Below are 17,563 nucleotides of genomic sequence, written 5' to 3'. Positions count from 1 at the left end.
TGGGGTCGGCTTCCAGTATAACCGGATACGGCTGAGTGTTTTACAAGGAGCGACTGCCTATCTGACTTCCTCATCTCTGTTACCCGGGCAACCCAATACCTTTTGTTTAGACTGGTGTCAGACTTACTGGCTTCTGACTACCCGTAACGACTGCCAACGATGTTCAATTACAGTCCCACTAGCCCCTCCACACGAAAGTTCTATCTATCTTACCTGTACTACATCCCCTAAGTCCTTGGCCACAGTGCCGATATAGTCGGTCTGTGTAAACAGCAGTGGTTGGTCGAACTCCCACCGAGCACCTTTGCCGCTAAGCTCTATGTTACGTCTGGTCTCCCGGTATAGAGCGTGCCACATCTCCATTATTTTTTGTGAGTTTCGAGCTAAGGAAAGGACTTCTTCGTTTGGTTTGCTGAGGAAATATTGCGGATGTTAGAGAGAATAGCTATAGGGTTGGTAACTAAGTTCGTTGAAATATTCACGGTCGGCTAATATTTTTCTGGTCCTTTTAGCTGGTATATGTATTTTCTTTAATTCAAGTGCTATAACTATATAGGCAAATAAGTTTTGGCTGCTTGCACAAGAAACAATTAGTTTTTTTTTTAGAAATTTCGAAATAATGTAACTTTTGTTGAACTTTTGTACTACCAGTGACACCTTTTATTTAAAAGGGCTAAGCAAAACGTTGAGATCGTACAGTTCTTCATTCTGCCTCAGCACGTACATTTGCCTGAAACATCTCATATACTCACTCAAAAAGCTTGTGCACATTAAGAATATTCTCCAGCTTATCACTCAAAGCCCATGAGATCCTTGCCAGTAGGGGCACCATGGTATCATCAGTGCGGTACCCCTTGGACAGTACCCACATCATGTAGATACTCTCTACTAGTTCCGGAAGGATTTCTAGCACTTGAGCAAGTGATGATTCGTCTTCTATGACCTGGAAACAGCATAATAATGCTGCATACAGACTCGAGTAATTTGAAATTAGTGTGGCGATTTTCACGTATTTTTAGACCACGCTACAAGCATTATAGGTTGCGCTGCGCGTTTTCTGGAAAAACTGAGTGAAAGAAAAAAAGGAAAAACATTTAGCAACGAAGCCTCGACGCATAGACAATATAAAACTAAAAATACAGATTTAAAAAAAATAGAAAAAAGTAACAAAAAAGAAGAATTCAGGGGGCGAAGAAGCAGTATATACTTACCGTAAAGAAACGCATTAAAGTCGATAGGAATTTTAGATTATCACTCGCCATGTTGTATTGTTCTACTAGTCGTTCTTTGTAGTTTCTGAAGCCCTGCAAAAACATTCAATTATTTTTTATTTATTTTTTTGAGGAAAGAACACACACTGTATATAGCATTACGTACCTCTAAATAAGTCGAGTTCGCTCTTTGCAGCAGATGCAATATCTTCACAACCATGGGTTGTTTCAATTGTTCTACTAACAACGAAATCTCCGCGTCTCTTTCGCGCCAATATTTGTACTCTGCCACTGGACCATCGCCTTCACGGGTCTACCAAAAAAAGGGAAAGGATTTATTAAGAAAAAAATATATGTTTATAATTGGATGTTCTTCTCTAAAGATCATGTTAGCTATATGGCTGAGGTCTTTACATTATATGATTTATTTTATTGTTGATATGATTTAAATGTAGGCATTATAGTTATCTACTAAGGTGATCTTCACACTGCCCCGCATCACGCTGCATCTTGCGTGTCGACGCACCTACGCGCGTTCCTGCGGGAGTGCAGATCTGCATCATCGTGCGGGTTTTTCACGCACTCACGCGCGTAGGTGCGTTTTGTAAATTCACGCACAGCGAGTTCCATTTTCAAATATACACGTCACGCCCATTCAAAATCACGCGCGGCATTGCGGGATTCAGTGTGCCATACCTTGCGTCTCGCCCCGCACCTACGCGCGGGGGTGCGTGTTTCTCCGCATGTATGTGCGTGATCCGCATGAACGCGCGTGGATGCATTTTCAGTGTGTTGGACTATGCGTGTTTTCCATACAAACGGAGATATTTCCATACAACGGAAAAAAACGCATCCACGCACTACGCTGCATCATGCGGGGCAGTGTGATAATCGCCTAATAGGTGTTTTATCAAAACTTGAGTTTCATTCACTATTCTGTACTACCAACTCCATCTACCTTTCTAAATAGGTACATGAATGATATACCTACATGTGGCGCCCCCCTAGTCTAAAACGACAACTCTCAGTCATCCTGTTCTCAAACTGGTTTTATATCCGCAGTGTAGGTGTCGCTTTTATACAACATAGACGACAAATCATTTCTAAAGTATTATATAAATTCTTAAAACTACAGAATAGGCCTTTACCTAAAACAAGTCTAACTACGTCTTACCTTCCCCAAACACACAGCTATAGTACTATCAATGTGCTGTTGCCACATCATGACCGCCTCTTCCAACTGCGCGGTCAGCTCGGGGTCAATGACATCGATGATCGGATGCTCTTCAGCCAGCATCGGGATGTTCGGCATCGGCAGTTGTATCTCGCCTTCTATGTGTTCTATAGTCCTGTTGTAGATCAATATTGCATGTCGCACTTTTATTATATACCTATCTGTCACCAGAAAATAACAAAACTCTTATGTTGATAAATTTTCTAGGTAGTTGATCAACTCTCGGAAAATAATAAACGGCATTTAAAATGTTCTTGCACATTTGATCGAACAGATCTTGTTGATAAGCTTTGGTTGTCCAAAAGTGGCTACAATTGAGTTCTCAAAGTCAAAAGATGTATTAAGGCTATAGCCTTAATACATCTTTTGACTGGCGAACTGTAACTTAAAAAAATCAAGGATTTGCTACCGCAAACTGAATGTAAAATAAAGTAATTATAGCAAACCAATGAACAATTCCGACGAGATCCTTTATATCTGTTATGATTTCATCGGCTGACGACTTCTTATCTTCTGCCACATCTGCCATGAAAGACGTATTCGAAAATGGCGAGTCCTGAGAACATAGAACCATTTGGATATACTTACTATCATCTATACATATAATAAATCTGTAAAAAAACTGTGTCTGTACATTGAATATATTTAAAAAATAATAATTGGGTGGGGTTTAGAAACAGTAATGGAGCACAAATCCAAAAAAAAAATTCTGTCTGTTTGTCTGTATGTCTGTTTGTTTGTACACGCTAATCTTCGGAACTACTGAACGGATTTCAATGATTTTTTCTTTGTTGTATCAGTATTAAGCCTGGTCAACATATAGGCTATAATATATCTTCGAAACTTGAAGACCTGATGCAGAACTCCAACAGACCAACAAAACTATAAGAGATATAAAAATGGTGCCATGGCAAAAATTGTTTCATGTGATGAGCATTTTTAGTTGAGATAATAAATTTGAAGATCTGGAACACCTGATGTGGAACCCCAAGAGCCCAGCTTCTCTGTACCATATACAGGTATGGCGTTTTAGCAAAAGTTGTTCAATTTGATAAGCACTTTCTATTGACTTATACAAATTGAAGATCTAAAACACCTGATGTGGAACTCCAGGTGCCCAGCTAGACTATAGCATATAGAGGTATGACGTTTTAGCAAAAGTTGTTCAATCTGATAAGCACTCTCTGTTGACTTATACAAATTGAAGGTGTAAAACACCTGATGTGGAACTCCAGGAGTCCAGCTAGACTATAGCATATGAAGATATGACGTTTTAGCAAAAGTGGTTCAATCTGATAAGCACTCTCTATTGATGTATAAACATCGAAGATCTGGAACACCTGATATGAAACTTCAAGAGCAATACTACACTTGAAATGTATAGAAATGAATGTTATGAAATAGGTATGGTGAATCCTATCCTAAAATAATGGACACGTATTTTTCTTTTCTCTCTCTCTCACAAACAAATAATAACGAAGATACAACAACGCTTCGTTAAGTCACTGCTTAGTACAAATTTTACATACTTAGACGTGGCGTCACGAGCCCTCACTCTCCGACTTTGTTGCGTTATATCTCATTATTATTTTGTATGTCTCTTCCAGACCTCGGGACTACAGAGTTCCGAATTTTTGGGAGGCAAACGTGGGGCCGAAGCCAACACGCTGAAGCCCTTTTGAGACAACTTTAATGAAATGGTGACACAATACCGTCGATTATCCCTTTATACACTATAGAAATGAACCCAAGGACATTCACCGGTGGACGTCGTTAAAAAAAAGACAATCCCCGGTTCTGTGCTAAACTATTGCTAACTATTGAGGGAAACTACTTGGGCTATTTGTGATGGGATGTTAGTGGATGTCAATGGTACATGTAAAAATGGCAGGTGGAGACTCGCCACCTCACTTACTGGGCCCCCGGGAACCTGAAGCGTGAGGATACCTCGGCGGACTTTAAACACAGATTACGCGCTCCCTGTGCTTACCATGAGGCACCTACCCTCCGAGCAGGGCTACTAATCCTGCTCTAGCGACTCCACTCTGGACGGCCAAGCCAAGCCAGAGGCGTGAGACCTACCCCCGTCATGGTTCACTCCGACCGGCCGGAGATGGGGGATACTCTCCCTGGAGAACTCAGCATATAGTATAGCCCCGCGGGGTTGCTACTCCCCGTCATCAGCCTCAGATGTCCTGCGGTGCCTATATCTCATTATTATTGTCGTTATTATCTCAAGAGCCTTTGTCCCAATTATGTTATGGTCGACTTCCAGTCACGATGCAACTGAGTACCAGTGTTTTACAAGGAGCGACTGCCTATCTGACCTCCACAACCTGGTTACCCGCTCAACCCAACATACCTTGGTAAGACTTACTGGCTTCTGACTACCCATAACGACTGCCAAGAATGTTCAATGACAGCCGGAACCTACAGTTTAACATCCCCTCCAAATAACGGTTATTGGTATCCAAAATATACGTAGAAAGTACATACGAACTTAGAAAAGTTGCATTGGCAGGCACTTGCCAGACCTGGAATCAAAGACGCACGCTCATACTTGAGAGATTGGTTCTCTACCCACTAAACCACCACGACTTCCACTAAGTCACCACGACTTTGTCATCTATTTAATGTTTTTTTACGTAATAATACGTGTAACATTTTTGCCACATAACTTAAATGCAGACTTATTAGAATCACTACTTTTATCCCTATGATCACGCCTATTGCGGTTCAGTTCTCAGCGTTTTGTTTAGTCCAATTTAATTAAATATATGGAACGTTTCTAATGTTTATCCGTATTCCGTTGTTTTCAAGTCAACGGGCCCTTAAAATTCAATATCAGACGGTTCAGATCTTTGATTTTGCTGACCCCGTAGTCGCTGGCATAAGGGACAGGATCCGCGTACGAAGTCGCGGGCAGAAGCTAGTTATACATAAATATCTTTCTGATAACGATATAGTTTTCAAAATCGGATCAGTGGGTAGAAAAGGCGATTATCTCCGAGCATTCAATCTCACAAAAACTGTTTAGTTAGATAGATCATTTATTTGTCATAACATGAGTTTAATGAAAATACAACAAGCAGGTGGTACAGAGAAATGTGGTAAAGCACAGTCATGTTTGGCCTTTCGGCGTACAAATATAAAGATGAGTTTAAATTACAATATGAAATGTTCATATTATGCATGTAATAGTTATATTCATCCATCAGTATAATCTTTAATGTCAATATTTAACTTTAATAACTTAAGCACCTAATTATAAGGTATTACCTCGGTCACAGAGGCCGGCCGCGTCAACGAAGCTCCAGCCGAACGGTCGAACGACTCTTCTGAAGATGCGTGCATGTTCTTCATTCTAAAAAATAATAAATATTGTAGCTAAACAAAGGAGTATATAGTACTCACTAAACTAGTAGTAGTAAGTAGGTAAAGTAGTAGTAGTTTGCAACAACTTCTAAGCACAGTTACGCGCCTGTCCTGTGACCCCTCGAGCAGTGCCTAAATAGGTAAATAGGTACTACAGTGTACCCGATGCGAGTAACTAAAAATGCCCTTGTCAAAAGCTGATTTGGCCCTAAGAGTAAATGATCAAAAATTTTCAAATAAATGAGACCGCCTATACCTAACTTTTATTTTATTTTTTATTTATTGTTACCCATAGTTGTTTGAGTGTACTCAATTGTTGGTTGGCCAAATAAATAAATAATCTTAACTAGCTACTGACCTTCTTTCTGCATTCTCTCCTCTTGCTATATTAGACATTCTTCTGTAGTCTGATGGTCTTAGGTAGTTCACCTAAAATCAATAAAACAGGAACTCCATTTAACGTATCGTCTTGTGCCAAGCAGCGGATGACATGAAGGATTAAAGAATAGCAAGGTATTAAGTCCATCTTTTTTTTATCGATGGCAAAAATCATCAAATGATGCCCCTCCCGCTGTGGGTTAGCAGCGGTGAGGGAGTGTCAGACTTACTGACTAAAAACCGTCGTGTTCCTTCGCAGGCCTTTTATGTGCCAGGGCCGCGGTAACTCTTTCGAACAATCCCGCAGCCCTACGAGGGCCTGCAGTGGGTCATAAAAAACGTGGCGAAGAAGATGATGAGAACTATAATACCTGTGAGCCAGCCGTGTCCAAGGCCTGATGCGCGCCTACATAGGAGGCCTGTCTGCTCAGCATCGCATGGCTGGACTCCACGCTTAACACGGTGATCTCACGGAACTGGTTCTCGAACAATGGAATGACGGCCTGAAGGTAAAAATAAATAAATATGTTTACGGGAATGAATTTTATCCAGTGCGCAAACTTTGTCAACTTATAGTTAAATAAGTTTAATAGATACGTATATTTTTATTTTGTAGTGTTTTAGTACAAAAAAGAAAAGTTATTGATATCGAAAGATGTTTATTTTGTAACCGGTAGTACGGTCACAGTCGTCATAGTATAGGTACACGGCGGCAACGCGAAACCGGTTTACTGACGCTAGCTCCGCTCGGCGCGCCGAAGAATAGTTGATATCCATATTTTGTTGATTTAGGGCGGACAAAAGAATGAAAATTTTTTTTTACTGATGATGCAGATATGTTCTGTTAACGATTCTGGAACACCAGTTTTTTTGCGCACTGCTTAAAATTCATTCCTGTATATGTATAAAATGTGTATGTATATGTGTATAGAAGTATGTGAATAGATATCTATTCACTCTTAGGTACAAGTCTTCAAAAGAATTTCTTCCAAAAAAACTAGAGGTTCTAATTTGTCTGTCTCTCAGTTTAGCATCTGTACCAACACCAAAAAAAACTTGCAATCGAATAAAGCATTGCTATTCGGGAGTGGGGGATTTATACGAAGTTGTGTTGTCACACGAAATTCAAATTTGTTGTAAATTCGTTTTTATTAATTTGTAGACGTGTCTTATATTTAAGAACAATCGAAAAACTACAGACTTTTTACTCGAAAGAATAAAGTACTAGAAGAGGACAAAACTCTCAACTGGCTGAAAATGAAAACGACTAACCTCTTTCAAATGCAGTCCAAGACTAGTAAGAACCTTCCCAGTAAAGACTCCAGTGAGGATGTAGTCCGACATCCTGAGGTTGGTGAACTTGTCGCTCTCATTGAGAGGTATACCCTTCTGTGTCTGCCGCAAGAAGTAGAGGTAGCGACGATGACGATGCGCCAGTTGAGGAGTCAGCTCACCGAACACCGGTATCAGCTTGGGGTATTGAATCACGCGGGGGACTGATCTCTGTGATAAGTAGTTTTGATAAAAAAAAATATTAGGTGGAAGAGACAAATGTGTAGCTGGTATTCTCTTCACATTGGCAGTCAAAAAAGTCAGTCCACCAGACCAAACCAGCTGAAGACACTACTTAAATTAATTTGGCCACTAGTTGTCTAAAACAAATCAAGTAGTAAGTGCCAGATTTACTCAGTGTCATAAAACTGCAAATAATATCTATTGCAACTCTTCTATCTTCTATCTACACGCTAGAACAAAAAAAACCATTCTACACAAAAAAGTATCAATGCCGAATTCTTACGACTATGGTATAAAATTCCAAAGTTCCATCGATTTCGGGATCAAGATCCTCGGGCGCTGAAAACAATCTAATTTGAACTTTATGTTCTTTGGTTAAAGCTTATTTTAAGTGCTATTATAAATATAGTTTTTTAATCAAACATATAATATTTTTTACTTACGAGGAGGGAAATAATACTTGTCCTCGGCTACAATAGATTCTTCAGTATCTATTTCTAGCAGTTCACCCAAGTCATCATCGTCAAACTCTCTCATAGTCCCCGCTGCGGTCTCCACATCCGCTTCTAAACAGTGAAAAAAGGAATCAATATAATGTAATAACCTACATTACAATTTTTAAGTATTATGTAGGTAGGCTACTATTCTTGCCAAAACCCATAAAGATATAAGGCCATTTACATATAACATTGAATAAAAGAAGTGGGGAGTGGCAAAGTTACTTACCCGATGTTGGACCAAGAACGTCATCTGAAAAATAAAGCAATATTATTAATACCAGAATAAAATACAAAATGCATTGAAAAGATTCAATAAGATACAAATCAACTATTCTAGTAATAGAAGTACAAGTTGTAAGTACCTTGCTTAACCCGCACACTCCTAACACTCTTCACAGTTTTACTGGCGCTCTTCATGCTCTTAACACTCTTACTGCTAGTCTTACTGGTGGTCACCTCCAGCTCTGGTTCAGGCTCTTTATCAGCCTCTTTTACAGGTTCCGGGGCAGCTTTGGGGGCTTTGGGAGCCTTTGGTGGGGGACTTTCTTTTTCTTTTCCTTTACCTTTGCCTTTTTTGGGAGGTTTTAACGGTGGTGGTGGAGGAGGAGGGGGTGGTATAATTCCTGTAAAAATTTTGAATGTTACTTTTCTTTTAACATATCTTTTAATTATCTGTTTGCATGGTAAGATTTAAATCTTTGTCAGAAGGAAGGCAGTGTATTTGGATGAGTACTGCTCTTAAATAGAATAAGGAGGAATTTTCTTTTAACAATTTGAGTTATTTAGCAGACAATCACTAACAAGAAGTATTATATTATAATAGAAGCTGCACAGGGTACAAGCTGCACTTAGCTTGTGGCTCAATGTTATAATAAGCACATTGTAAAAGTTTTTCTTATCTTATTATGTATTCCGAAGTACTTACTCCATTCAGTGAATTCTTTATCTTCATGAATGAGCTTGTCCACGATCACCTTTGACACATACATCATCCTTTTGTCCAGAGATATCTCATTGTCTCTTATATTAGACGTCAGGTATTTGATGAACTTCTGCTTGACTTCACCTTCTTCTAACATATTGTAGAAGAGGCCATCGTCATCCATGCCAATGAAGGCAAGGATACGTTCCTTGAACCACAGTACTCGGGGATCATTGTAAATGTCCAAGTAGGTTTCAGAATCATCCGTGTGATCGGAATGGACCTCAGCGTCAGAAATCAATGGTTGCATCATTTTTAATCCTGAAGAGAAAAGTAAGTACCTACTTAATGCTAAAATACAGTTATTCATTAGAATGAAAGTAGCTAGTAGATCTTAGGGGCAGATAAAGTAACTTGGGTATGTAAAAAGTACCTGCCTCCCCTGATAGGTATCTATCTACTCTTTGTATGAATACTGTGTGAATAATGTAGACCCTGGGTCAGTGGGTCATCTTATGGTCATTGAAAAATACATAAAAACAGTTAAGTATCGGTATATTGTAAGATGTTGGAACTTTGTTATAAATTCAGAGTTGTAGGTGTCTAATGTCTAAGAAAGGTTGTAACTGGACATTATTTATACATATTAAGCAGCTAAAATTTTAAGCAAAAATTACATTCAGTTTGTCAATACATTTTACTCTATTTGTATGTAATGGAATTATTTACAATATCAAATAAAACTTACAGTTCCAAATAACTTTTTACCGAGTCACTAAATTGCAACCTGTCTAAGCACCACTTTTCACATCCATTTTTATCAATACCACGTGTTTCAAAGTATTATTTATGGAATTTTAGCCAAAACTTATTGATCGAAGTATTGGCGGTATCCAAGAAGTAAAATAAACAATGAAATAAAACAACTTTTGGCTACCATAGCAACAAGTTTCAAATTCGACTTTGTTTTGACAGCGATTCAAATTTTCCCGGTTATTGTTCACTGGTTTCGTTCGGATATTTCTGTAATTTTATCATTGAACGTTATAATTTTATGTTATGTTTATATGTAGTAATATATGTTGAATGATGTCTTCAGAAGTCCACAACAATAAGGTAAATACTGTGGTGTACCCATTGAGCACATTGCTAGAGGGTTCGGGGCTGGGCTATCCTTTGCGGAGAGGGGGTCAGGTTATATCCCATTTGCTTTATATGGACGATCTGAAACTGTTTGCTACCACGGGATTGCAGCTGATGAAGCTACTGAAGGTCACTGAAACTTTCAGTAGTTGCATCAGGATGGAATTTGGTGTAGACAAATGTGCAGTCATGCATGTAAAGCGAGGAGGAATTGTGGAATCTGAGGGAGTACAAGTCTCAGATTCTATAAACCTGAGATCACTCTCCGCAAACGATACATATAAATACCTGGGTAAGGCGGAGGGTTTAGGCATCAATGTGGCTGTCATGAAACAATCATTACGGGAGCGTTTCTTTGGCCGCCTGAATAGGGTTCTAAAAAGTTCCTTATCGGGCGGCAACAAGGTTCGCGCTTTTAATGGTTGGGTCATGCCAGTCCTGATGTACTCCTTCGGCATACTCAAATGGACTCAAACTGAATTGGATGCCCTGGATAGGAGAGTCCGCACACTGTTGACCGCAGAACGAATGCATCACCCGCGTTCGTCGGTGATGAGACTGTATATCCCGCGGAAATGTGGAGGTCGAGGCTTTTTAAATGCAAAGACGCTCCACAACCGCGAGGTGTGCAGTCTCAGAGAATATTTTCTCAAAAGCGACGTGGGTATGCACCGTGATGTGGTAGCAGTGGACAGAGGACTCACCCCGCTATCGTTGGCAAATGAGAACTGGCGCAAACCTGTAGTACTAACTACCCATGATCGCAAGGAGGTATGGCAGAGCAAACAGCTACACGGACGCTTCTTCGGGGTTCTTCATGGCCCCGATGTAGACTTCAAAGCGTCCGTATCTTGGCTATGCTTCGGTGACTTATTTGGAGAAACCGAAGGGTTTGTATGTGCAATTATCGACGAAGTTATCCTTACGAATAACTACCGGCGATATATCATGAGAGACGGGACGGTTGACATATGTCGGGCATGTCACCATCCGGGTGAGTCTATCAGACATATTATATCTGGTTGTTCTCGTTTGGCTAACGGTGAATATTTGCACAGACATAACCAAGTGGCCAAGATCATCCACCAGCAGCTTGCTCTGCAGTACAAACTTGTAGATCTTGAGGTACCGTACTACAAGTATGCGCCCGGCCCAGTTCTCGAAAACGACCATATCACGTTGTACTGGGATCGATCTATCATCACTGACAGGACTATTGCAGCCAATAAGCCTGATATAGTGGTGATAGATCGATTAGCGCGCCGCGCGATGATAGTCGATGTCGCCGTTCCGCATGACAAGAACCTCGTGAAAGCTGAGAAAGAGAAACAAATAAAGTATCTTGACTTAGCGCACGAGGTTGTCGCCATGTGGAATGTCGACACGGCTGTCATTGTGCCGATTGTCGTTACGGCCAATGGTCTAATAGCCAAGAGCCTCGACCAACACCTCAGGAGGCTCTCGTTAGGCGGCTGGATCAAGGGACTGATTCAGAAGGCAGTACTCCTTGATACGGCGCGTATTGTGAGGAGGTTTCTGTCTCTGGGACCCTAACCACCGGTACCTTGGACCCTGTGTCCGATAGCGGTGGCAACCTATTTTTTATATTTTTAAATGTTTTTTATTTAATATTTAAAAATGTAAAATATATGTTTAAAAATAAATAAATGAGAAAAAAAGGTAAATACTACTGATATAATGCTCATACTACCGTAAAGAAATAGTGTCGCCTTTATCTGAGGTCGTCATGACAAATCGAATGATGTATAGTTTATCGAAATTGATAGGTGCAATGCGGTTGGTCTCTTAATAGTGTCACAAAGTTATAAATCCACATTTGTACGCACAACATGTCATGTTGCCCTCCTTTGCATTGCTGAGCTGAGCATTCCGTTCTCACTGAGTAAATCCTTCTAAGTCATCGTCGTCGCTGCCAAAAAACTAGTAGAATCGGGCCTCAGATTTGATTGTAACCGTCTTACCACAAAAACTTTTAAACGTCAGTTTAAGACTTGTCTAAAGAAATGTCAAATTATGACGTTGACATATGGTTCATTTTGCAGCCAAAATTTTTTTAGACAAGTGTAAAACAGGGGTTAAAGTTTTTGTAGTAAGGCCATAAAAGTCGTTGTAAGAGTTTTGGTTACCTTCTGCACGTAGGTACCTTTCTACTTTCATGAAGGGTCAAATAAAAAAACAACTCTCATCTAACTTATACACAGTAAAATCCTTTATGTTGGATATGGGTGCAGGTGAGACAAAGAAAACACATGTATCCTGAACGACTGTTATATTTCGAATGTAAGAACGTACGATTAAAGTGAACATTGAATGATTGAATGTTTGACGAATGATTGAAGTAGGTATGCTTTATATAATCTTGGATATTTGTAAAGGAGGTATTATACGTACATCGTGCGTATATTCCAACAGCCCCCCTCAAATGTACAAGCATTTTATACAATCATAAATCAAAAATCGTTTACCCAAACTTGGCTGCAAAACAGCACCTTTTGAACGTCAGGAATTTATAAAAGACAGTCCCCAAAACGCCCACCTTTCACCACTTCCTATGTGTTTTTACTGGGAAGAAGAAGTGGCGCAACAAACTCCCCAGCAACACATGTCTGTCTGTAGGTTAGAAGAACCTTAAACATTGTTTGATATATAAAGTATACAATACAATTTGTACATTGCACTATAGGACAATATGCAATATTTACATACACTTTATACAGTCATAAATAGTACCTGCTGCATATCAAATTACAATAACTTTGATCAACAGCTTAGATTATAAACATAATAGCATTCTAAATAAAATCATTGAACTGAAATTATTCAAAAATTTACATTAAGTTCAACTTAATTCTAAAAACTTTGCATCATAAGTCAAAGTCAAAACATTTACTTCATTTAGACCATAACAAGCACTTATGAAAGTCAAAAACATAAATAAGTTTGATTCTAGTTGCTCATTCCAACAGTAGCTTCCTATGGAGAAGAACAGGCAAGTAACTCCATGGTTACTTTTTTTTTTTTAAATACATAGTATGGTATTACAGTTTATATGTATTGATACATACAATAACAGCATGCGAAGGTCATGTAGAATCACAAACAAAAACATATGAGAATTAAATTACCATTAAAATGCTTCATGCTTCAAATTTTCATGTTTCACGAAAATGCATGAGTCAAATACCATTTATAAGAATAATTATTAAACATGATATGAATCTTTTAATGTACTTTGTAACTTATCTTGTAATAAGTATAAACATTCACATATTTTACATTAATTAATACTTTTATATGTACATATTTTGTCACCAGACAAATAGTCAAAGGAAAAATACAATTTTACTAGCTGGTAAAATTTTAATTTGGTTATTAATTAGATATTGTTATGTCCTATGGAGCAGGACCACCACATTTCTAAGCATTTTTATCTTGAACTTAATGTTCTAACTTATAATATGCTTTCTTAAAAAGTGTGGCTTTTTTTTTTTATATATGAGTTTTAAACCTCATGTCATTCAGTTCCAGACTGTTGCCTGGTTGTCTGGTATTTTGTTATTACATTTACTTATTTATTTACATATACAACCTTACATCTACCCTTACAGGACGTGCCTAATGCGGCAGATGGGTTCTTATTAATTCTAAACTAAACTAAAAACATATAAATAACACATCACATCACATCACACAAATCAACACATAAAAACTTAACTAAATTCGTCACAATATCATTTGTGATTTGTAGGATTATTAGCGATGCTAATACAACTGTTATTAACTTCATATATCATCATTGTCTGTTTTATCAGAATAGAACTATGTTATAATGATTTTATCCAAATAGCTTCTCTTATAGCTTCAAATAAGCATATATTCAGCTTCTGTTGAGGAACCGGCGACTATTTTGTTTCCGTGTATTCCACGAAATTGTACAATTATCAAACACTTTAAATATGTTGTCTGTTGTACTTATGCGGTCAATAACGTCGCCTCAACCAATCAGAATCTGCATACCCTGCCATCAGTTGTTTGTAATCACATTTCACATAGGTGAGCTTTAATTTAATTTAAGAGTTCCTTTTATGTATCTCAAAAGATGTTTTAACCACTTCCATAACTTCATTAATTTTACTTTGATACTGACTTATAATACCTATAGCAGCACAAATATTTGGTCATGTACTAAGCATTGCATGCGCATTGCGTACATAAGGTACTTCCATATAGATATCTTCCTTGAGAATGCCTTTCTAAACGGCGGTTTTTTACATCCATAAGATGGGCATGTAAATCAAACTGATTTGCAAGAGTTAAAATAAATTGGAAAGATTATATTTGAGCTACTGGAGTCAACGTTTCGTTATAATCTTGTAAGCATTGTTGAGTGAAACCACGAGCTATAAATCGGGCTTTATACCGTGTAGGTTCACCCAACTCGTTATTTTTAATTGTACATACCCATTTTGAGCCTTTTATGTCTCATTTAGGTATTTTACGTATTTTTAGGTCTTGCTACGATAGTCCAAGTACTATGATTAGACTCTATTTCACTTTCTGTGGTTTTCAACATAAACTAGAATCATCCCTATTAAAAATGTCACAATAGGTGCATGGTAGTGATTGAACAGTTGTGAGCGATAAGCAAAAATGGGTCATCAATCCTTTTATAATCTATTGGGGTACTTTGAGAATTATTTGTATTACGTCTCAGTTTGCTAGATGAAGGTCCAGCTTCTGATGAATGATTATGTTTGTGTTTGTTGCCTATTAACTTTGCCGATTTATCGTCGTTATCGTGCTTGTTAATTTAGGCGGGAATTTGAACAGGTATTATAGAAATACAACTCATCAAATCATCATCATCATTGGCCACAGAGCATCTTGGACAGATGATTGTGGCAGTGCTTGTCTACGCGGTTATTAGTGCCGCAAGCACTTTCTTTCATCAAATCAACATCCCTCGCAATAGGGAATTGGTTATTTTCTGTATTAGGTAAATAGTTTGTAACCATTTTGGTCGTAACCAACTAATATGGCTTTAAATGACTTTTCGTCAAATTTCGAGGCTTTAGTTTTATCATGAACATGTTGAACCGAATCATCATTATTATTTTAAATGTCTTGAATGACTTATTTTCGGTTTCGTATTTTCGGTAATGATTGTGTCATGTTTCGTATGGTGTTTTATTATTGGCGAGCGCTTTTGTGGGTAGTCTATTTGTTAAATATGTATATTATATAATATAGCTTCATCCCAGAATATTTTATATAATTTCGCACTTGTAACCAATGGTCGAGCCATTTCGGTTAACGTATGATTCATACGCTCCTCGACACCATTTTGTTGTGGCTATTCGATACTGTTAAACAGTACCTAAGTTATTCCTTACAAACACAATAATAATCTTTAAATTCATTAGAAAGATATTCTCGCCCACTATCGCAATATAAATTAGTTTACTTTATGGTTAAATAAATTTTCACTTTTAGCAACAAAATCTTGAAAACATGTCAGCACTTCTGACTTAGCGTAGGTACATCAAATATATAACAGTGTGATATTGCACTGTAATGTATAAAATTGTCTATAAACGTAGCAAAATAGTTCTTATCATCTACAGTACATGGTTTTTACCAAATATGCAAGGTTCACATAATTCATCAGAATTATCAAATAAAAACATTATTTTCATCAACTCCATATTTGAACATTTGATTTTTCTGTTTATTTAAGTGAGTACTATGCCGTATTATTTATACTCTTTTACACAGTCTTGGTGATTCTCTTCAACAAAATTTAAATTACTCAGAGAATTATTACTGTTTAAAAGTAATACTAAAAAAAAACATTAGTCATTGATGTTCTCACCTGTCATAAAACATTTATTATTTTTACCATAAATGTTAAAAAAAATACCGACATACCAGTCTTTTGGCATATTATAACGTACCTCCGGTGAATATAAAACGTCATCAATTGATCCTTGAATTTATGTTGTTACCTCGATTTACCCTTTACCAAAATCCAGGATTGAAACTCCTTTCCTAGCAACACCGATCTTCAATGGTGTGGATAATTCGACGTACGAGGTTAAAACCTTTTTACATTGTCAATCTTTTAATTTTTTTTTTTTTTTTTTAATATGATATATGTCATCATGATCTGTCACACCAGAATCTAAAAGAAAATAAACAGTATTATTTTCTACATAATTAGCAGACAATTTACATTATGAAATCATAAAAATGAAACCGTCCTGGTCATTGTTGCAGTATTCAATGTTATTGGCAGTCTTTTGAAGTTCACCCATTGATTATTTTGCTGCAGTCCCTTTAAGTAACGGCAGTCCTTTTTGAAATTATTCCGACGTCCGCAATGATCACAAAACATTTTTTTTTTTTTTTATATTATATTGATATTATATGCATTGAATTTCCGGGTTGATAATTATTTTTATTCTTCTTCTTTCGTGTCGATGACATGTCTTATAGTGAGACTACACTTTGTCAGCCCAATATGCCGCCTCAGCGAGAGCACTCATTATTTTTATTTTGAGTGTGGGTCTCATGTGGGTCTCATTATTATTATACAATTCATGATCGAGTCGTAGTCTAGTAGTAGACGTAGTCTTCACAGAAACCATATTGAGTTGCTCATCACCTAGCAACGCAGAAATAACACCGTCATAAGATGTGATATTTTGTTCATTGTTAATGCAATTTTAATTTACACTCTTTCACTGAATTTAAAAATTTTGTTGTATTACTTTTAACTACAGAAAACGGCCTGGGCCCATAACCTGTTGGATATGGGTGCAGGTGAGACAAAGAAAACACATGTATCCTGAACGACTGTTATATTTCGAATGTAAGAACGTACGATTAAAGTGAACATTGAATGATTGAATGTTTGACGAATGATTGAAGTAGGTATGCTTTATATAATCTTGGATATTTGTAAAGGAGGTATTATACGTACATCGTGCGTATATTCCAACACTTTATTATCACACATTGTACAACAACATAATAAGTTCCTTACGCTAAAGTTACGAGTACTTACCTATTTCACTTAATACTAATTTTTGTTATGTCTCATTTTTGGTTGCAGTCATGTCTCAATAAAATAAAGTTTACTTATCTCTATTTATACATAAATTACACTAAGTAGATTTTTATTTTATTTACATCAATTTATGTAATATTAGTTAAATTATTTAACTTGGCAAAGGGTATTGTAATTCTATCTACTTTAAATATT

General features: G+C 37.4%; 1 protein-coding gene across 1 annotated transcript in view; it reads right to left on the bottom strand.

Moving 5' to 3' along the window:
- Positions 1–9,490, bottom strand: part of LOC124638482 (dynein axonemal heavy chain 10) — a 73,365-nt gene extending 63,875 nt beyond the window's left edge. Inside the window, exons 1-15 of the mRNA XM_047175454.1 lie at positions 9,139–9,490; positions 8,576–8,836; positions 8,440–8,463; positions 8,157–8,279; positions 7,997–8,052; positions 7,471–7,701; positions 6,570–6,701; positions 6,179–6,249; positions 5,725–5,809; positions 2,892–3,001; positions 2,386–2,560; positions 1,378–1,524; positions 1,212–1,304; positions 753–943; positions 214–412 (exon numbers count right to left, since the gene is read on the bottom strand). Coding sequence (XP_047031410.1) covers positions 214–412; positions 753–943; positions 1,212–1,304; positions 1,378–1,524; positions 2,386–2,560; positions 2,892–3,001; positions 5,725–5,809; positions 6,179–6,249; positions 6,570–6,701; positions 7,471–7,701; positions 7,997–8,052; positions 8,157–8,279; positions 8,440–8,463; positions 8,576–8,836; positions 9,139–9,448 — 2,208 coding nt within the window. The 5' untranslated portion in view covers positions 9,449–9,490. The remainder of the gene's footprint in view (positions 1–213; positions 413–752; positions 944–1,211; positions 1,305–1,377; positions 1,525–2,385; positions 2,561–2,891; positions 3,002–5,724; positions 5,810–6,178; positions 6,250–6,569; positions 6,702–7,470; positions 7,702–7,996; positions 8,053–8,156; positions 8,280–8,439; positions 8,464–8,575; positions 8,837–9,138) is intronic.
- Between the last annotated feature and the right edge of the window lie 8,073 nt (positions 9,491–17,563).

Source organism: Helicoverpa zea, chromosome 17 (genome assembly GCF_022581195.2).
Source record: "Helicoverpa zea isolate HzStark_Cry1AcR chromosome 17, ilHelZeax1.1, whole genome shotgun sequence".
Classification (NCBI taxonomy): domain Eukaryota; kingdom Metazoa; phylum Arthropoda; class Insecta; order Lepidoptera; family Noctuidae; genus Helicoverpa; species Helicoverpa zea.
Note: the sequence above shows the minus strand (reverse complement) of the source record. Positions and strands in the feature narration are given on the sequence as shown.